General features: G+C 40.9%; 2 protein-coding genes across 3 annotated transcripts in view; one reads left to right on the top strand and one right to left on the bottom strand.

Annotated features, from left to right (window-relative positions):
- Positions 1-331: 331 nt before the first annotated feature.
- rsph14.L (radial spoke head 14 homolog (Chlamydomonas) L homeolog) overlaps positions 332-22,826 on the bottom strand; it is a 104,845-nt gene continuing 82,350 nt past the window's right edge. For both annotated transcript variants that reach the window (XM_018261796.2, XM_041566592.1), the window contains exons 5-7: positions 5,769-5,994; positions 830-966; positions 332-711 (exon numbers count right to left, since the gene is read on the bottom strand). In XM_018261796.2, the coding sequence (XP_018117285.1) occupies positions 473-711; positions 830-966; positions 5,769-5,994 (602 nt within the window). In that variant the 3' untranslated portion in view covers positions 332-472. The remainder of the gene's footprint in view (positions 712-829; positions 967-5,768; positions 5,995-22,826) is intronic.
- gnaz.L (guanine nucleotide binding protein (G protein), alpha z polypeptide L homeolog) overlaps positions 21,904-22,826 on the top strand; it is a 64,589-nt gene continuing 63,666 nt past the window's right edge. The window contains exon 1 of the mRNA XM_018261782.2: positions 21,904-22,328. The gene's annotated coding sequence lies outside the window, so the exon portion shown is untranslated. The remainder of the gene's footprint in view (positions 22,329-22,826) is intronic.

Here is a 22,826-nt window from a genome sequence, read left to right on the forward strand (position 1 = left end):
CACATAGATCATTTTTTTTCCATTTCTCCTTATTTCTCACCTGCATTGCTCATCTGAGTACTGTAAAAGAAAGCTGGCATGTGAAAATGATTTGATGGCCTATAGATCTAGCAATTTTATAAGGTTCAATCTGGCCATAACCAGAGAGCAAGACTGAAGTGATCACACCAGAGGGAAAAATGCTGCTTTGCAGGAATTTCTATCCTAACCGATCGGCTGATTTGATGGCAATGCATGAAAGTCTGTAGTATAAAGTATTTTGCAGGAGGAGTCCACATGTAGATTCATGGCTGGATAATGTTGCATACATGTGAAAAAAGCAACAGCAAAATGTAGACAATTGTATTTTTATTATTATAGTAGGTGAAACTTCTTTTACTGTAGCACAATGCCAAACTGGTAGCTTTCATACTGACAGCAGATAAGCCTTAGTATTAGCCAAGCATATTTACAGTTCTTCTGCATTTTCATATCAGGGTTTCCATTGAATGACTCGTACTGCAATAGCAGCTGCTCTTCTCACTGCATCACTCTGGTCATCTAGGCATTTTTGGATTACACTCACATCAGCAAGCAGCATCTTGCGGCCCTCTGGAGCCTCAGACAGGGTAGTCAATGCTTTCAAGGTGTTCAGTCGTACTCGGCTATACTTATCTGACACCAATGATAGTAATTTTGGGACAGCACCAGATTTAATAGCTGCATATTTCCCTGTGGATAGGGAAAATATACATAAGTGGAATAGTAATATTAGAAACAGAACAGTAAAAAGGGAGAAATAATTGGAGGGTAATTTTAACAGATCTTAGCCACATAGAGTCCAATTTACCTTGTGTGGTGATGGTGATATTCATCAAGGCCCCAGCAGCATTGGCTCTGACTTCATTATCACTGTCCTGCAGAAGATGCACAAGCAGAGGGACCACTTCTTCCTGGCACACTGTCTCCTTTCCTTCTAGGGGTACACTGTTTGACAACATCTACTTTTATTATCTTTACATAGTTACATAGTTAAAGGGATTCTGTCATGATTTTTATGGTATACTAGTACTTTCTAAATGATACTGTTTATACTGCAAATAATTCACTCTACCATATAAAATGTTATTCCTGAACCAACAAATGTATTTTCTAGTTGTAATAGATCCTGAGCTTTCAGAAAGAGCCAGCACATCACAATGGAACTGCTTTCAGAAAGGCTATTGTTTCTCCTACTCAGTGTAACTGAAGGAGTCATAGTGGCACTTGGATTTTTACTATTGAGTGCTATTTTCATATCATCCAGTGAGCTTTTATCTTGTGTGAGGGAGCTGTTATCTGGTTACCTTCCCATTGTTCTGATGATTGGCTGTTGGCGGAAGGGAAGGGAGGGGGGTGACAACACTCAAACTTGCAGCGCAGCAGTAAAGAGTGACTGAAGTTTATCAGAGCACAAGTTACATGACTAAGGGCACCTGGGAAACTAACAACATGTCTAGCCCCATGTCAGAATTCAAAATTAAATTTGCTCTTTTGAAAAATGGATTTCACTGCAGGATTCTGCTGGAGCAGCACTATTAACTGATACATTTAAAAAACAAACGTATTTTCCAATGACAGAATCCCTTAAACAGGACTGATAGGACCATCAATTCTAGGAATGCTTACATTTAGTAATGTATTGTGGCAAATCAACTCAAGAAGTACGGAAGGGCAGTTACTCATAAAAATGCAGAGTTTAAGTGATATTGACACAAAAAAAACATCAGGCAAATACTGTTATGGCAAAATTATAAAAAGGATTCAAAGATAATGTTATGATGAATATAAAAAAGGTTATTTTCTGGTGTCAGTCTCTCTTTAAGAGGTCATCCCAGGAGACAAATTAATCTCCACCATATATAATAAAAGACACACAAAGTTTGTCCAAGTACAGTAACCCATAGCAACCAATAAGATTATTGATTTTAAACACATGACCAGTAAATTCCATCTGCTGATTGGTTGCTATAGGTAATAAGAAATGTTTAAAACGTTGTACCTCATATTACATAACCCCCTTATTTAATGTCAATGCAGCAAAACCAACAACACCAAAACATATCACATGTTGTGGCATAAATTGTAATACAGAGTTTAGTGTGTCAGATTTATTGTGCAAGATTTAAAGCATTTCCATAATAAACTAAACATTTTCAGGTGATTCTTAAAGAACAATTAAACTTGTCTTGAACGTTTACCTGTGTTTTCGACTTTATGCATAGAGCTGCTGACAAAGTACAACGCTAAAACTAAAGCTGGCCATAGATGTTGAGATTTTTAAAAGATCAGATCCTGATCGTGAGACCACGATCTTCTCAGAACGATCGTACGATTGTACGAATCTACCATCAACTAAAAAGACCAATTTACCAGGAAAACAAAGGGGAGCTGCCTGCTTGGCCCTGCAAACATAGAGAGATTGCACTGGGACCGACAAAGATTTTTTGACCTGGCCGATCAATTTCCCGACAGATGTCGGCCGAAAAATCGTAAGATGTACGATCGTTCGAATACCACTAACCGCACGATAATTTCGAAGGATTGGTCGGGCTTCCCTAAAATCGGTCGTTCGGCAAGAAGAATCGTCGCGTCTATGGGGACCTTAAAGGTGGCCATACACGGGCAGATAAAGCTGCCGATATCGGTCGTTTGGACCGATTTGACAGCTTATCTGCCCGTGTATGGGGGGCTTCCGACGGGTCTTCACGATCGATATCTGGCCACGATATCGATTGGGAAGGTTGGATTTTTACCCGACCGACCCGCCTGAGCCGCTTGGCGCATCGTAATTCGATCGTTCGGCCATACGGAATTACCCCCGATATAGCCATGCAGTTTAGTGGCATATCGGGGAAAGATCCGCTCGTTTGGCGATGTCGCCAAATGAGCGGATCTTGGAGTCTATGGCCACCTTAAGTTCCAGTGTACCAAATGGGGAAAAAACAAAACAAAACATACAAAGATTCAGCACAACACAAGATTATCAGTCTTAAATAAACCAATATTTAATAATTACTAACCTACATGCTTAGTCATAGATAAACACATAACTTTGTAGTTCCTTAAGTCAATCAAATATAGAGAACTAGTCAGGCAAATGAATTGGCTTCTGCAAGGAGAGAAGTTAAACTGTAACATTTATGGTGCCCAGGTCATTCTAGTGCTCTTTTACACTGATAATGTATCATGCAAGATGATTTATTATTTAAATGTACATTCCATTATGGCTGATCAATAAACACAATTTTACAAGAATAGAACCGTAAAAATAATAATAAGTAATTTTTGTTTTTCGCTAAAAGGGTATAAACTGAGATTCATTTGATGTTGCTTTTCCTTATCCTGCACTGTTCTTATCATAGTTCAGTAAAGATACAAGAGACAAAAAAATCCAGACCTGACGAGGTTGTATATAAGTCAATGGGAGAGGTCCCTATGCTATTTGGAAGTTTCTGTGGTCTGCGCTGGAATTAGCCTGAAAATCCAACTATTACGGACTTTTCAGGCAAAAATCTGAAAATTCTGGGTTTTCTTGAAAAATCCAAATTTTTGCTAGATTTTTTCATGTTTGTCCCCGATCCAATTAAAACATGATTTTTTAATAATAAATAAGGTCCAATTGTGGATTCTGATGTAACTGTACTTTTGTAATTAGTATTGTAATGACCCCCTGTTTGTCCCATCAATTTATTGTTCTTCTGTACAGCGCTACGTGCATGTGTATCAATGCATAAATAAAAATATACATAAAAACAGTGAAACACTGTTGTTTCTCAGAAAGCTGCTATGTTTTAATGCCGTGATTTTATAGATATACTCCGAACAAGATGAGCGAACGAAATCAGATACGTATAGACCTGCTGTTTCAACACACACCATCCATCATGTGATAAGCATTCAATTTGAAAGTATAGGAAACAGACCAGGAACAGGCAGTACTTTAGTCTGCAAACACCCTTTATTGGTGTATTTTCACTCACGACATGTTTCGGGAACCAGTCCCTTTTTCAAGTCATATAGATATACCAAAGATGGCCCTAATTCCACTGAGAAATGTAGCATCCCATCATCCTTAGCCATCTAACTGCACATATCTATGTTACAATGCACAGTCACTTACTTTATAACAGTAGCAAAAACTTCTACCAAACTGCAGTGTGCCTATGTCTGATTAATTTTGGACTAAAAACTTTAGAAGACTGTACAGAAATTTGACCCCTATATAAATGACATGGCAAAAACATGATACACTATACTGCTGATTCTTACGACAATCTTATTCATCTGTAAATGGTGCAGTTGCATAATTAATACATAAGACATAGCTCTCAGGCCATTCTTATACATAAGGCATGTTTACTAAAGGGGGAAAGTTACAGTTTGGAGAATTGACAAGTTTTGGTGAATTAACTTCACCGTGGTGATCAGCTTGGGCCTGCCCTGCATTGGTGAACATTCTCTTCACATTTACATCTTTTATCCAGTGAAAATTTGGCAATTAATCAAGGCTGGCAAACTACCATTATAAATGTAGAGCAGTCACTTTTGCATCTTCTCTAGAGAATTTTCCCCACTATAACTACACAGAGAAAATACAATTAATTTTTACAAAGAATTCTCTTTCACCAACAGAAAATTCACAATATTTCTCTCACAACAGTATAATTGCAATTTTTAGTAAATATGAGATGTGTTTTGAAAGGACAACTGATGAATTGAGGTGAACTTTGGCTGAATTAGATTTGGAGAAAATTCATAACTCCACAATAACATAACTTAAGCTTTTTGAAAATTTCAAGCAACTTTGCAAAATACATCAACTAAAAAATACAGACTTTTCATGATTTTTAATGGTTTGGGACAGTTCCCTAAGCCTAGCCCCCTGTTCTCCTGTTGATCTCTCTGACTACTTTGCTGGGCGGCCTGACTACTGTTACTTTGTATCAACAGCCAGCTATCCTAGGCCTGCATCCTCCAAACTCCACAATTCCCTGCACACGTGATTTCAATAAGGAATGGAACATCACAGTGCAATGCATTGTGGGTTCTGTAGTTCCTGCATGCTGTCTGTAAGCTGTGGAGAAGTTGTTACAATTTGTAACATCAGTGTTTAAAGCTGGCCATAGATGTTGAGATTTTTAAAAGATCAGATCCTGATCGTGAGACCACGATCTTCTCAGAACGATCGTACGATCGTACGAATTTACCATCAACTAAAAAGACCAATTTACCAGGAAAACAAAGGGGAGCTGCCTGCTTGGCCCTGCAAACATAGAGAGATTGCACTGGGACCGACAAAGATTTTTTGACCTGGCCGATCAATTTCCCGACAGATGTCGGCCGAAAAATCGTAAGATGTACGATCGTTCGAATACCACTAACCACACGATAATTGGTCGGGCTTCCCTAAAATCGGTCGTTCGGCAAGAAGAATCGTCGCGTCTATGGGGAGCTTTAGTCCCTCCTTCCCTGCCTGGATTTCAAATGATGTACAAAGAACTGTTAAACAGCTGGTTTGCAGCATAGAAAATGGCATTTATTTTTACTTTTTGAAGAAACAGGTAACCGTGATGGATATATTAGGGGTTTCTGTGTTATGTGGGCCTCTTTATCAAATTTTGGTTTAGAAGCCGGAGTTTCCGGAGTTTCCCTTTAAGTCAATATACACCACTAGGTCTAAGGATGTGATATATGTGGTTTTGGTGACCCCCTGTGGTCTTATAGTGTAAATGCATTAACTCTCTTACCAGATTCCCATAAGTGCACTGGCTGCCATCCTCCTGATACCTGCTGAAGGGTGGCTTAACTTCCCTTTTAGGGTGCCCACAGCTCCTGCACTAAGTGCTTGCAAAGCATCAGTTTGAAGTATGAAGTGAAGGGTTTCCAGGATTACCATCTGAATATCTTCCAGCTCACATTCTAATTTTTGAACCAACTGTGAAACAAGATTTGCATTCACCAGGGCGGCAGCTCCTGCAATAGAAAAAGGTTATAAACGTATGAATACATACATACAGTAGCAAAAAACATCATACTTATACTTTACTTTTTATATAAAGGCTAAAAGAATGTAAAAAAACCCTACTAATTTTCTTGAAAAGAAAACCAGCCATTCATTACTGTCATTAATTTGTGTACATTTGCAATATACTATATCTAAAAAGTTTATGACTTTTAAAGGGGTAGTTCACCTTCCATACATTTTAGTACACCGAAAAATAATTTTTTTAAATCACTTCTTATTTATTTTTGACCATTTTTTTTTTTGACCATTTCCCCAATATGTTTCATTTTTTACCTTCTCATGTCTCCATTGAGCACCTGTTAAATGGGGAATGGGTCACTGACTCTGTATACTCTTCTAATTAAAAAAGTGTTTAAAAAGTGAATTACCCCTTTAATGTGGAGGAAAGTTGAATATAGTTTTTACCCCTGCAGCACTTTTTACAACTGTTCTCTGTGCATAAAGTAACCAGGGTTAGTGACAACATACCAGCCTAAAGTGTACAGCAAGTCCCTGCCATTTTTACAATGTGCAAATGGCTAAATGGGAACAAACCCCTCATAACAAATAAGACTAGAAGCCTTTATAGTCTATATACACAGTATATTGGGGGTCGGTCCCTAAGCTCAAGTAAGTGACAGCAGAACAGAGCATGTGCTAAAAAGAAGCAGAACAGAACACTGGGGGCATCTTCAGAGGTACAGATCTTTACTGCTAAAGAGATGTGGTCACCTTGGGCTGGCACAGAACCCCCAAAACATAATGTGCAGCATCATTAGCCTACTTTATAGTTAACAACAAAATAGTAACACATAAAGTAAATGCATTATGCCGCTACAAATTGACCATTGACCAATTGACCATTGATGTGGGTGTACATTACAGATGGTGGGGTTCTAATCAGCAGTGTTACAGAAGCAGTCACAAGTCACATCAGGAGAAAGTCAACATATAGTGCATTACAATTTCATATAGGACAAGCAGTGAATACATGTGAGTCAGTCTACATGAGCCATGTAGACTGATACTAGACTCCATCCAATCAAGGACCCCACTTTCAGAATTCTGCTTGTATTCAACACTTGCATTGACACTTAGCACCTAGGTACATGTTTTGTCCCTTTCCACAATTCCCTGCTAAGTAGTTCTTCAGTACTCTGGCATTCTGCATTCTGATTGGTCAGATGGTAGGTGTGTGATTGTGGGGTAAATAGATGGCTGTAACGGTTGGCACCCTAAAGTCAGAACAGATGCCAAGCACCCTGGTCTTGGCTCGTGCTTCCACCTGTAGCAGCCGACTTTGGCCTCGGGAGGAGCCCTCAGCTACTCAGATGCCGCCAGGTCTTATAACGAGAGGTGCAAGGCGAAAGGTTCTAACCAGGCAAAAGGGGCACAACGGTATGCAAAGTCTTTGGGCAGAAGGTCGTAGTACAAGGCGTTAGGCAATAGAGTAGTCAGATCAGGCCGGGTCGGGGCAGGCAGAGAATAAACGTAGTTAGGCAGGCAAGGATCAAACCAGGAAGTAAATCAGAGGGGTTAAGCAGAATCAAAGTCGGTAATCAGGCAAGGGTCAGGATTCAGAAGTCAGGATCCTCAAATATCATCAGGAACAAACTCCTATAACAGGCAAGGTCTGGAAGCCCTATAAAACTATTTATACTATTTGAATTTCGCACCAGTGATGACATCAGCGCGCCTACGCCTTTAAATATAACATCACGCCGCACGTGCCCTAGATACAGCACGGCGCGGCGGACGTCCCCGCCGTCCCCCCACTAGACCACCAGGTAAGATCGCTACAGTGGCAGATTAAAGTTTAGGACAGTTGAAACCCCATAGGCTGGCTTGGACTGGAATTTCAAGTACTTAGAGGCCCAATCAGCCCCTACCAGCCCAATAAATAGTGACTGTATATGTCATCTTACAGCAGTCCCTCTGCCGTTTGCCAGAATAGATGAGCATGCCCCTAGGTACATTATTCTTTTGGTTGTACTCTGTCTCTATTTAATGCTAAGATGAGTGAATTTCTGGTACAGGCAGCAGGAGGCATTAAAAAGTTAATATTAAGTTTGATTGCTTTAAAGGGGAAACAAGTAGCCAGTGGCGTAACTAGATGTTGCTGGGCCCCCAATATATCCAGTGTTTGTCTTGTGTTACCAATATATGTTCAAATTGCTCATCAATGAGAGCCTCATGGGGCCCCCTGTACCTCCTGGGCCTCTCTGCAGCCGCAGGGTCTGCTTCCTCTGTAGTTACGCCCCTGCAAGTAGCTATTCTTGCAAATGGCTATTCTGGGGCAGAGATAACGATTGTTCCTCTTTTAATGTGATATTGTTTATTCTTAAAGGAGACATATGTAAAAACAAGGATGTGCCAGTACATTCAACTAATTTAGCTATAGAAGGAATGTGCTTTAAAATGTAGTGTTTCTGGTTACTTTATTGAAAATTTCTACAAAAACCCCACTAGTCCCGCCCATCTGTTACACTCCCTGCTGCCTCCTTTCCCAGGCTATGCAGGGCAACCGGCCGTACTCAGCACACTGCACTGTAGGATAGGAACCAATCACAAGCTAGGCTGACCTGATAGGGAACTGAAGTATGTCTTGCTTGTGTGACTGCAGGGCTGTGATTGGCTGTCCTCCTCCTACTGTGCTTTTGTCAAGGACCATTAAAGGAGAACTAATGCCTAACTAAAGAAGTAGGCTAGAAATGTTGTACATTATGTTTTGGGCTTCTGTCCTGTTCAAGGCAACCACATACCTTTAGCAGGAAAGATCCTGCTATTAGAAATCATGGGGCCCAGTACAACAACATTTTTGGGGCCCCCCGCTGTTTTCGTGACTTCGGGTCTTTTCGGCACTTTTCAAAAGTGCAGCACTGCCGGCCCCCCTTCACACCCGGGACACTTGTCCCCCTGTACCCCCCTTAACGGGCCCTGGAAAGATCTGTGCCTCCAAAGATGCCCCAGTAACTCCCGATCTTCTTTTCTGCTAATTGCATTGCAAATGCACTGTGCTGCTGTCAGTTACTGAGCTTAAGGAAAAGACTCACAGTATACAGTACACATAGAATATAAATATCACAATATAAACCCTGTGACAGGTTTGAACTCCTGGTTCATTGCTACTTTTGAGAAGCTGAAACTTTAGGCTGATGTAATTAGGTCATTATATAAAATATGGCATTATAAGCCATATTCATCCGTAGGGTTTAGTTCTCCTTTAAGGCACACTTATCCTTCATTTGAAACAGGAACAGGGACCAGAGAACATCTATGGGGAGCTCAAATAAAGAGGCTAATTTTGAAGACAATATTAATTTACAGCAAAAAGTAAACCTGCACCGATATAATATACATATTTGCCTACAAAATTAGTTTTTTTTATTTTATTTATTCTATGTCTCCTTTAATCAAAAGATAAAACTGCAACATGCTGTTTAATCACAATTTTGTAGAGCCCAAATATTTATATATTTCATACAAAAACATACAAAAACTGCTTTATGCACTTTGAAAGAAAATGTAATTCTAAACAACTTTCCAACATACATAAATCACACATTTCCAATGGTTTGAAGTTATTTGCAAATGTACAGAAGAACCCCCATTTTATGTTTTTCAGGGGGATGAGAAAAAAAAATGGTTTTAAACCCGGGAAATACATCATGAAATATATATTGGTGGAATCACAAAAAACAGTGTAAAATGAAGGGAAATGTAAAATCCGTCAATGTAGAATTGGGTTTCACTGCAATTGCTAATAGGAAATGGTATAGGCTAAATGTTTAGAAGCAAGAGGCCCGCTGACACCTGGGCCCACCGGGAGTTTTCCTGGTATCCTGGTGGGCCAGTCCGACACTGGACCTAAGTAAGCCATGGTTACACAGGGCCATGCAATGTAGATCTGCTTCCTTCTGCCCTCAAATCACTGTGCAATGACAGCCAATGACTTCTGTCAAACTGTTTTAAGAGTCAGAGCCAGAGAACAGAAAACACTGCTGCAGAAATATGGCAGCCCCCTCATAGAGGAACAGGGTAGTAAGAAAGTTAATGTAAAAGCATGAGGCAGATACTTTTATGGCAAAATTATAAATAGGATTCAAAGACAATGTTATGATAGATAATAAAAAGGGTTATTTTCTGATGTCTGTATCTCTTTAAGACCATAAAAATCTTTAATGAACGTATATTGGAAAGTAGCCACGGATTATATTGTCTGATTTGCTGCAGGTTATTCAGGTTAGTCAGATAATGCTTGGGCTCAGCAATTTTGAAACCATGATAAAGCCACTCCACTGTTACCTTGGCCTTGTGTTTGGGTTCATTGTACTGCTGACAGATGAACTTTTCCCCAAATGTCAGTATTTTAGCAAAGTGAAACAGGTTTTCCTTTAGTATTTCCCTTCTGTGCCATTCATTCTTCCTTTTATATAACAAGATGCTGGGGCAGATTTACATAGGGTAGAATATCGAGGGTTAATTAACCCTCGATATTCGACTGCCGAATGTAAATCCTTCGACTTCGAATATCGAAGTCGAAGGATTTACCGCAAATAGTTTGATCGAATGAAAAGTCGTTCGATCGAACGATTAAATCCTTCGAATCGTTCGATTCAAAGGATTTTAATCCATCGATCGAATGATTTTTCTTCGACCAAAGAAATTGTTAGAAAGCCTATTGCACCTCGGTAGGTTTTAGGTACAGTACTTTGATTATCGAATGGTCGATTATTCAAACGATTTTTAGTTCGAATCGAAGTCGTAGTCGAAGGTCGAAGTAGCCAATTCGATGGTCAAAGTAGCCAAAAAAGACATTCGAAATTCAAATTTTTTTTTATTGTATTCCTTCACTCGAGCTAAGTAAATGGGCCCGCTAAATCTTTACTGATGAAAAGCAGCCCCTTTGCTTAATGCTACCACCACTAAAGTTCACTGTAGATAGGCACAGACATCAACCTCCCAATGTTAATTTCGGCAAGTTTTTGACCAATCATTTAACCTGCTTATTGTATTCTCAAAATAAAAGATCATTTTGCACAGTTTTAATTATTGCATAAAATAAAGGTACTGCTTTGAGTACTTACATACAAGTCATGCATTTTTACCTAAGTTCCCCCAAATTTAGTAAAACATTTTTTTTACCTAAGTTCCCCCCAATTTAGTAAAAACTTTGTGTATAAATTTGTATGTGGAACCAAGCTAATATTAATTGTGTTTTTGAATTGCCGTTGTACTCCAAAATTGTCTGTACAAAAGTGTAAACTCATACCCTCATTTGTAATAAAAGGCACTAAGTTTGCCCATGAGCAGTAACCCATAGCAACCAATAAAATGTTTTCTTTAAACAGGTGAGCAGTAAATGCTACCTGCTGATTGCTTGCTGTAGGTTACTGCCCCTGGGCAAACTTAGTGCCTTTTATTACATAACCCCATAGTGTTTTAAATGCTTGATTTACAGTATGTAGAGGTCTATGATTTTTGCATGGCCACCAGGGGGCCCCAGGTTCATTGCATCCTTCAGATGAAAATTCATTTTCCTCGGTAGAGGAAAAATATGGTATCTCCTAACCTAAACACATTCTTAAATGCTAGTTGGCAGTCAAAGAAGACTCGATCTTATAGGTGATTACAATGAAACATTTAATTGTACTAGCCTTTTATTATATGCATTTTTTAATCTACAATAGGCTTAAGTTCTCTTTCAGTTGTGCCTAGCAGAACTCGGCACCGAAGTATAAGTGCAAACTGGGTAGAAGGCAGGTAGCAGAAAATCACAAGGTTGTTTAACAAGCAAATGATCTGAATTCAGAAAGCAACAGAAAGTCATGTGTTCTTGGGAGAGGTTCAGTTCAGGGCAGGCTGCTAAGAATTAAAACAGGTTGAGAGTGACTGTGGGCCAAGCAAATACAGGTATGGGATCCGTTGTTCGGAACCTGTTATCCAGTCTCCCATAGATCCCATTTTATCCAAATTATACACATTTTTAAAAATGATTTTCTGTCTCTGTAATAAAAAAAACAGTAGCTTGTACTTGATGCAAACTAAGATATTATGAATCCTAATTGGAAGCATAACCAGTCTATTTGGCTTATTTCATGTTTACAAGATTTTCTAGTAAACTTAAGATATGAAGATACATATTATTGAAAGATCTGTTATCCGGAACACCCCAGGTCCTGAGCATTCTGGATAACTGATCCTATACCTGTATCAATAAGCCTATGGAGTTTACAGTAAAGGAGAGGAGGTAGACCAAAATCCTGAGACCAGTAGATATGATACAATGGAGGTAAAACATCCATGAAAGAGGACAGGGGGTGACAGAAGAGAACTAGAAGGCCGAGTAAGGGGCATGCAGAACAAGATCACAAATCCATGGGAAAAGCAGGACAGACTATAGAGAAGACACGTTTTTGGCAGGCAGGAGATAATTAGATGTCTAATACCAAAGAATAGGCATGAAATATGCCCAAGTGGTGGTACAAATCAGGACAGATCTAGATATCAGAGTTAAGGAACAGCATAAGGTTAGGATTAGCATCAGACTGGATGTTATAAACTCCAAGGTCCCTGCTACAGAATTCTGATGCTTCCCATCACCCAAATATTGTGAAAGATTATGTAAAAACTGATCAGTCAAGACCCAAAGTAATACCCTATTCTACCGGGGCTCAGCTGATGGAGTCCTGTGGGGGTCTATATTATGCCCAAACTGGCCCAAAAAGGGTAACAGAAAAACTTGTGGTGCACCCAGGCATAGGTGGGCCCTCCTGTTCACCTTGCATCTTGGTAATTAACAATTTCTCTATGAATTGGAGAAGGATAGAAAATAGCACGTGAAAGAAGAAGAGAGTATGACAATAAGGAAGCTGAGTGAGAAGAGGAAATATAATGTGGAGATGGACCAGAGGTCTGACAGTGTCTCTATTCAGGGAGAGAACCTGCTGAGTTTAGAATAGGCAACAGAGAAAGAGAAGTGGGGCTCAGGACTGACAACAAAGAATATAATACATTAGGACAAACAACAAAGAATCAGAATTTTATGGTTCATGTTTATAAAACAGGGTCAGAAGTTTAGGGCAGGAAGCAAAGAAAGTCTATGGGACACAACCAGGTTGGTATGGATCAGAGGATCTATTACTATCATTTATATAGTGCCATCATCCCTAACAGCGCTTTACACAATAAAGGCATACAAATACAAGTTGAAAGGGTTTACATCTACAGACAAACATTTCAAATGAATTGATTGACAGTTACAATTGGATATTGTTCAGAGACAATAGGGGTAAGGCCCTGTTTGCAAGAGCTTATGGGGGGGTCCCAAGTGCAGGCACATTGCCTGCTTCCCTCAGTAGTTAAGCCACTGCTAGGGTCCTTGTGCCCCCCTCATGTGCATCTGCAGCCTACTCCTAGTTCCAGCTAGAGTTGCCACCTTTTCTGGAAAAAAATACCAGCCTTCCTATATATTTATCTTTTCTCCGTATTAATAACATTGGGATCAACCATTATTTTTACCGGCCAGGCAGGTAAAATACTGGCCAGGTGGCACCCCTAGTTCCAGCCCTGCTCAGGCAGCTACGGCATCACACATGAGATCAATGTAAATGGTCAAAATGCCCAACACCTTTGCTAGGCACTGAGAGCTGATAGATGGCCCACAGCAACATTTTTTAAACTGTTTCTCATAAAGAAGTAATTATAAACAACTCATCAGTATTGAATTTCAGCGATTTTCTACAATGTACTTACTACATCACTATATATTTTTAAAAAAATGAGAACCAAAGAGCAGAAAGTGATAAATACTGCTTTCAAGATGAAATACGTTTACAAATAACATTTAATGTTCATGTTGTTTTTGTATGGGGGATTGTTTCATATTGCGTATCAGCTTTAAACTGATTGTCCCCCCAGCAACTGCAGGGTCTGCGTTTTCCTATTGTTGTGATTGTGGTGTGGTCCCCATTGAATGTAAATAAGGAGAAATGTAAACACTTCTCTTTTTAACCCTTTAAATGCCACAGAACGTAGAATCTACGTTCTGTAGCAAAGTAACTTGAAATGCCACAGAACGTAGATTCTACGTTCTGCAGCATTTGCAGATTTGGGAACGGAGGAGCGGTTTGTAAAGCCGCTCGCTCCGTTCCTGCTTGTTCCCCAGCCCCTAGGCAACGAGCCTAGGCGGGGAACAAGTGGCCCCTGGGTCGCGATCGCCCAGGGGCCCCAAGGCAGCAGCAGGCACGTGCAGCATATGTGCCCTGCTGCTGCCTGCACTTTCAGAACGGAGGAGCGGCTTTACAAGCCGCTCGCTCCGTTCTTAGTGTCCCTGCCAGCTTACCCTTCCCCTAGGCAACGAGCCTACGTAGGGAAAATGGGCCCCTGGGTCGCGATCGCCCAGGGGCCCCAATGCAGCAGCAGGCACGCAAAATAAACGTGCTCTGCTGCTGTTTGCCTGCTGCCTGCTTTTTTTGAACGGAGGAGCGGCTAAAAAAGCCGCTCGCTCCGTTCATACTCGTCCCCCAGCCCCTAGGCAACGAGCAGAAGCGGGGAACGAGTGGCCCCTGAGGCGCGATCGCCCAGGGGCCCCAAGGCAGCAGCAGGCACAATGAAATCTAGGTGCCCTGCTGCTGCCTGTGCTTCCTAGCCCTACAGCACCGCCCACTCACCAGATCCAGCAATGAAGACGATTCCAGCTCATCATGCAGCCCTCCTGGACAACCTACAGCCTGCCACCCCAGGTTAGTGCCCCCCCCACACACACATACACACAAACACACACCCACACACACCTATTGTACTAATACACTTACATTCCCACTTATATTCACACTTACACACACATACATTCAATTTTGGGGGATCAGGGGGGGTCACATATATTCACAGCCCTTACACATGCTTGCACACACTTGCACATGCAAACAACACGCATACAACACACAATTTGCCTGTTGTACACACACATACGCTATTTTGTGTGTTTTTATTTTCTTTTATCGCATCGTCTGTATTTTTGCCTGTAAAAACTGTTTTATTGCCATTGCGAATAGCGTATTTGCTAATTGCACCGCGCAATACCTTTTGTATGTTATTTCGGTGATTATATTGCAATTTCAGTGATATTTGTACATTTTTAGCCATTTTATTGCATGTTTAGCCATTTTATTTCATTTTCAGCTTTGCGTAGGTGTTGTTCGCTTATTTCTATCTGTAAAACCTATTTAGCTATGCTAAAATAATCAAACTTTGATTCTGACCGTTAATTACATTAGGCTAAAAAAAAAAAGCCATTGATTTTTGTGGTTTTGTTGGATTTTACTGATTTTATACCATTTGGCTCAGTTCTATGTTACTTCGTTTTGCCCATGGAAATTTTGTCTGCTATAGATTCATTTGGGGGTCTCTGTGCGCCACATAGTTTGGTATATCTATACATATTGGGCATCAAAGTATTCAGTAGACCCCTGGCGTTCATATTTAGGATGTTTTATGCTGATACGTTACGAAATGTGGGGCATATAATGGGGTAAAATTCAAGCTTTCTGACGATTTTCAGAAATTTGATAAAACCGTTATGTTCAGCATTGCTTTGCAGTTTGGCAGTATGCAGTAGAAACACATATTTACCCATATTGGATTTGTCAGAATGTGTACTTTCTAAAAATATATGGTTTTCTGGGGTTTCTGTACTGTTAGGGGGGTCTAATGTCGCATAATACACACACCAGGTGCTTATATTGCAGCAGCCAGCGCGTCAGCTGTGAAAATGTATATACAGTATTGTCATTTGGGGGTCTCTGTGCGCCACATAGTTTGGTATATCTATGCATATTGGGCATCAAAGTGTTCAGTAGACCCCTGGCGTTCATATTTAGGATGTTTTATGCTGATAAGTTACGAAATGTGGGGCATATAATGGGGTAAAATTCAAGCTTTGTGACGATTTTCAGAAATTTGATAAAAACCGTTATGTTCAGCATTGCTTTGCAGTTTGGCAGTTTGCAGTAGAAACACTTATTTACCCATATTGGATTCGTCAGAATGTGTACTTTCTGAAAATATATGGTTTTCTGGGGTCTCTGTACTGTTAGGGGGGTCTAATGTCGCATAATACACACACCAGGTGCTTATATTGCAGCAGCCAGCGCGTCAGCCGTGAAAATGTATATACACTATTGTCATTTGGGGGTCTCTGTGCGCCACATAGTTTGGTATATCTATGCATATTGGGCATCAAAGTGTTCAGTAGACCCCTGGCGTTCATATTTAGGATGTTTTATGCTGATACGTTACGAAACGTGGAGCATATAATGGGGTAAAATTCAAGCTTTGTGATGATTTTCAGAAATTTGATAAAAACCGTTATGTTCAGCATTGCTTTGCAGTTTGGCAGTTTGTAGTAGAAACACTTATTTACCCATATTGGATTCGTCAGAATGTGTACTTTCTGAAAATATATGGTTTTCTGGGGTCTCTGTACTGTTAGGGGGGTCTAATGTCGCATAATACACACACCAGGTGCTTATATTGCAGCAGCCAGCGCGTCAGCCGTGAAAATGTATATACAGTATTGTCATTTGGGGGTCTCTGTGCGCCACATAGTTTGGTATATCTATGCATATTGGGCATCAAAGTGTTCAGTAGACCCCTGGCGTTCATATTTAGGATGTTTTATGCTGATAAGTTACGAAATGTGGGGCATATAATGGGGTAAAATTAAAGCTTTGTGACGATTTTCAGAAATTTGATAAAAACGTTATGTTCAGCATTGCTTTGCAGTTTGGCAGTTTGTAGTAGAAACACTTATTTACCCATATTGGATTCGTCAGAATGTGTACTTTCTGAAAATATATGGTTTTCTGGGGTCTCTGTACTGTTAGGGGGGTCTAATGTCGCATAATACACACACCAGGTGCTTATATTGCAGCAGCCAGCGCGTCAGCCGTGAAAATGTATATACAGTATTGTCATTTGGGGGTCTCTGTGCGCCACATAGTTTGGTATATCTATGCATATTGGGCATCAAAGTGTTCAGTAGACCCCTGGCGTTCATATTTAGGATGTTTTATGCTGATAAGTTACGAAATGTGGGGCATATAATGGGGTAAAAATCAAGCTTTGTGACGATTTTCAGAAATTTGATAAAAAACGTTATGTTCAGCATTGCTTTGCAGTTTGGCAGTTTGTAGTAGAAACACTTATTTACCCATATTGGATTCGTCAGAATGTGTACTTTCTGAAAATATATGGATTTCTGGGGTCTCTGTACTGTTAGGTGGTCTAATGTCGCATAATACACACACCGGGTGGTTATGTTGCAGCAGCCAGCGCGTCAGCCGTGAAAATGTCTATACATATTGTCATTTGGGGGTCTCTGTGCGCCACATAGTTTGGTATATCTATGCACATTGGGCATCAAACTATTTAGTAGACCCCTATGTTTATATTTAGGATGCTTTATGCTGGTAATGATACATGGACAATACGTTGCTGGAAAGTTGAAGCTTTGAGGCAATTTTCAGATATTTCACCAAAACCGCCAAATTTGGCAAAGCCTTGCGACTCAGTAGTTTGGAGCAGAAAGGCATGGGTACCCATTTTAGATTCTGTAGAATGTGTACTTTCCAAAAATGTATGGGTTTGGGGGGTAAACATATATTTCTGTGTTTTTACCCCACAAAAATGCAGACAATGTGCTGATTTTTCATTAGCTGACGTTACCCACAGGACAATTTGTATGTGCTAACTTCATTTTGGGGCCTCTAAATGCCATATACTTTGGTAAACCTATGCACAGTGGGCACCAAACTGTTTGGAGGACCCCTGGCAATCACAATTTGGGTGCTTTTTTGTGATACGTAATGATACATGGGTGATATGATGCTGGATAGTTGAAGCATTGAGGCAGTTTTCAGATATTTCACCAAAACCGACAACTTTGGGAAAGCCTTGCGACTCAGTAGTTTGGAGCAATAAGGCATGGGTACCCATTTTAGATTCTGTAGAATGTGTACTTTCCAAAAATGTATGGGTTTGGGGGGTAAACATATATTTCTGTGTTTTTACCCCACAAAAAATGCAGTTAATGTGTTGATCTTTCATTAGCTGAAGTTACCCACAGGACTATTTGTATGCACTAACTTCATTTTGAGGCCTCTAAATGCCAGATACTTTGGTAAACCTATGAACAATGGCCACCAAACTGTTCGGAGGAACCCTGGCAATCATATTTAGGGTGCTTTTTCTTGGTGCATAACGATACATGGGTGATATGGTGCTGAGAAGTTGACGGTTTGAGGCAATTTTCAGATATTTCACCAAAACCGACAATTGTGGGAAAGCCTTGCGACTCAGTAGTTTGGAGCAGAAAGGCATGGGTACCCATTTTAGATTCGGTAGAATGTGTACTTTCCAAAACTATATGGGTTTTGGGGGGCAAACATATATTTCTGTGTTTTTACCCCGCAAAAATGCAGTCAATGTGTTGATTTTTCATTAGCTGAAGTTACCCACAGAACTGTTTGTATGCGCTAACTTCATTTTGGGGCCTCTAAATGCCAGATACTTTGGTAAACTTATGAACAATGGCCACCAAAATGTTCAGAGGAACCCTGGCAATCATATTTAGGGTGCTTTTTCTTAGTACGTAATGATACATGGGTGATATGGTGCTGGGAAGTTGAAGCTTTGAGGCAATTTTCAGATATTTCACCAAAACCGACAACTTTGGGAAAGCCTTGCGACTCAGTAGTTTGGAGCAGAAAGGCATGGGGACCCATTTTAGATTCGGTAGAATGTGTACTTTCCAAAAATATATGGGTTTTGGGGGTAAACATATATTTCTGTGTTTTTACCCCACAAAAATGCAGTCAATGTGTTGATTTTTCATTAGCTGAAGTTACCCACGGGACTGTTTGTATGCGCTAACTTCATTTTGGGGCCTCTAAATGCCAGATACTTTGGTAAACCTATGAACAATGGCCACCAAACTGTTTGGAGGAACCCTGGCAATCATATTTAGGGTGCTTTTTCTTGGTGCGTAACGATACATGGGTGATATGGTGCTGAGAAGTTGAAGCTTTGAGGCAATTTTCAGATATTTCACCAAAACCGACAATTGTGGGAAAGCCTTGCGACTCAGTAGTTTGGAGCAAAAAGGCATGGGTACCCATTTTAGATTCGGTAGAATGTGTACTTTCCAAAAATATATGGGCTTTGGGGGTAAACATATATTTCTGTGTTTTTACCCCACAAAAATGCAGTCAATGTGTTGATTTTTCATTAGCTGAAGTTACCCACGGGACTGTTTGTATGCGCTAACTTCATTTTGGGGCCTCTAAATGCCAGATACTTTGGTAAACCTATGAACAATGGCCACCAAACTGTTTGGAGGAACCCTGGCAATCATATTTAGGGTGCTTTTTCTTGGTGCGTAACGATACATGGGTGATATGGTGCTGAGAAGTTGAAGCTTTGAGGCAATTTTCAGATATTTCACCAAAACCGACAATTGTGGGAAAGCCTTGCGACTCAGTAGTTTGGAGCAGAAAGGCATGGGTACCCATTTTAGATTCGGTAGAATGTGTACTTTCCAAAAATATATGGGTTTTGGGGGTAAACATATATTTCTGTGTTTTTACCCCACAAAAATGCAGTCAATGTGTTGATTTTTCATTAGCTGAAGTTACCCACGGGACTGTTTGTATGCGCTAACTTCATTTTGGGGCCTCTAAATGCCAGATACTTTGGTAAACCTATGAACAATGGCCACCAAACTGTTTGGAGGAACCCTGGCAATCATATTTAGGGTGCTTTTTCTTGGTGTGTAACGATACATGGGTGATATGGTGCTGAGAAGTTGAAGGTTTGAGGCAATTTTCACATATTTCACCAAAACTGACAATTGTGGGAAAGCCTTGCGACTCAGTAGTTTGGAGCAGAAAGGCATGGGTACCCATTTTAGATTCAGTAGAATGTGTACTTTCCAAAAATATATGGGTTTTGGGGGTAAACATATATTTCTGTGTTTTTACCCCACAAAAATGCAGTCAATGTGTTTGATTTTTCATTAGCTGAAGTTACCCACGGGACTGTTTGTATGCGCTAACTTCATTTTGGGGCCTCTAAATGCCAGATACTTTGGTAAACCTATGAACAATGGCCACCAAAATGTTCAGAGGAACCCTGGCAATCATATTTAGGGTGCTTTTTCTTAGTACATAATGATACATGGGTGATATGGTGCTGGGAAGTTGAAGGTTTGAGGCAATTTTCACATATTTCACCAAAACCGACAATTTTGGGAAAGCCTTGCGACTCAGTAGTTTGGAGCAGAAAGGCATGGGTACCCATTTTAGATTCTGTAGAATGTGTACTTTCCAAAAATATATGGGTTTGGGGGGTAAACATATATTTCTGTGTTTTTACCCCACAAAAAATGCAGTCAATGTGTTGATTTCTCAGTAGCTGAAGTAAAGTCCTGATCAATTTGGATGTGCTAACTTCATATTGGTGTCTCTAAATGCCAGATACTTTGGTAAACCTATGCATAATGGGTATCAAACTGTTCAGTGGACCCCTGGCAATCATATTTCAGGTGCTTTTTCTTGGTACCTAATATAGTTTGGGATATGCGGAGCAGCAAAATAAAACCTTTGCAATGATTTTTCAGAATTTTGAATTTTTTTTTGAAAAACCGCTATGTTCAGACAAGCTTTTATGTTTGGTAGTTGGGATTAGAGAGACATAGTTACCCATTTTGTAATCGGCAGAATGTGTACTTTTCAAAAATGCATGGTTTTCTGGGGTAAACCTACGGTTTCAGGAGTTTTTGCCTTGGAATCTAAAGCATGCCGTTTTCTGCCTTAGTGCTTTCAAAATTCGGCAATATACTGCCGGGAGTTTTTGAGGTACAGAAGTCCTAAATCTCCCTAAAACTATACATATCTGGTATTGGCACGTTCGAGAGACATAAGGCTTTCCAAATCAGTTGGATTTTCATCCGTAAAATGAAATATTTTTCTGGTATAAATTGATATACGATGAAAAATGGTAATTTTTCATTTTTTTTTGGTATTTAGCACTATAAATTTTTTTGCACAGGTGGAAATACATGAAAACTCAGGCAGATTTAGAAAGCTCAGTTTCTACCGAAAAAAACAATGTATAGTTTTCCTAGGTAAACTATAGGTTTCCCCTCAGAAAATGCCCCTAAAGTGAGAGAGCACAAAATGTTTCAAAAACGGCTGGCATTTCGCGTAACCAAAATGTGAAATTCTGCTGGCACTTAAAGGGTTAAAGCCCCTTCACTGGCAGTGTGCTTGCTGTTTAGGAGAACAGCACATTGAATGGCATTGAGCGGCACTGAGATATTTCAGCTTGCTGCTCTGGCTTCTCCGTGCACATTTGCGTTTACCCTACTCTGTCCCAGAAGCCACATGCTCTCATTAGCACGTGATGTGCTGTAGTGGTTGCCAGGGTAACTGCTCATTCTGTACTAGAGATGCAGAGCCACGTCACATTTCGCCTCACACCTGTGTGTCTGTAGGGTGGGCTGAAGCTGCGTGCTGCGGCTGCTCTGCGATAACTGCAACTATAATATGGGTTATTAGAGGGCTGGCTGGGAATAGCTTTCAGGCAATAAAATAACAATGAATTATGGTGATTGTTGGAGGAGATTTGAGCGCGTTTTTCTGCAATAGAGAGGGGGGATGTGCGTTTCCAGCCAGCTGCAGGATTGTGACAGGAACTGGGCAGCCAATAAGAATGGCTTTGGGGTACTTAGGTCTGTGCACATTAGCGCCACTGGGATAGTCACCTCAGAGATGCTCAGCGGTCATTTTAATGGCAGGAGACTGCACTGGAAGGAACAGCCTCGCCCACAGCAAAGTCTCCCCGTTCCCATCACCCTAAAGTCTCCTCCTCCTTTCACTGATTGACAGGCAGCCCTCCCTCTCTTCCACAGCATTGCCAGCCTCTGTTCCTCGTTGCACCCACCCCTGGGTGACTGAGCCTTTGCTCTCCTCCCATCTTTCTGTGGGTGCCCTGCCTTGTGTGTGTGCTTCCCCCTCCCCCTGTGTCACAGGACAGCCTCTCCCCCTGTATCACAGGACTCAGTCAGCACCCCCTTTGGCTTCTGTATGACAGGACGTTTGTACCCGGCTCTCTACACCATGAAGGGCTGATCGGGGAGAAGAGAGGAGCAAAGGCAGCCTGCCATTCTGTACGAGCCAAATGGTGGAGAACTGATGCAGGAGGCGATTTGTGCATATCCCAGGGGTGGCTGCTGCTCGTGTAGGTAAGCCAGTGATTGTGCACTCGCCCATACTGAGGATGCCCTGGCAGAGGAGATGCCAGATGGCTATATATATAGAGAGAGAGAGGGTGCGGCAGGCGCTCATATAGCAGTAGCGGCAGGGATCATGTGGGAGAGAGAGAGGGAGCGCAAGATGTCTATGGGAAGGTGCATGATGTATGTGGCTGGGATATGGACACGTACGGTAGCCGTGCAGCTGTGAGTCAGGCACATCTATGACCTTCCCCAGAGAGATGCTACATTCATTGCACTGGCATCTGCTGCTGCTGCAGCCTCTCCATTTCCTTCAAGCCTTCCTTCCTTGCCTTACTGGTGATTTGCTTTAGTGGGCACTGGGTGAAAGCTGGGCATTTATTGGCTAATAACTGGAGCAAATCATTTCCCACATATTGCATTGTTATTACAACCCGTCTGCTGCATTGGACACACCGTGCTTTCCTGATGAATACTGAGCACAGGGGTGGGGGGCACAGTGTTCAC

The sequence above is a fragment of the Xenopus laevis genome, chromosome 1L, assembly GCF_017654675.1.
Source record: "Xenopus laevis strain J_2021 chromosome 1L, Xenopus_laevis_v10.1, whole genome shotgun sequence".
Classification (NCBI taxonomy): Eukaryota; Metazoa; Chordata; class Amphibia; order Anura; family Pipidae; genus Xenopus; species Xenopus laevis.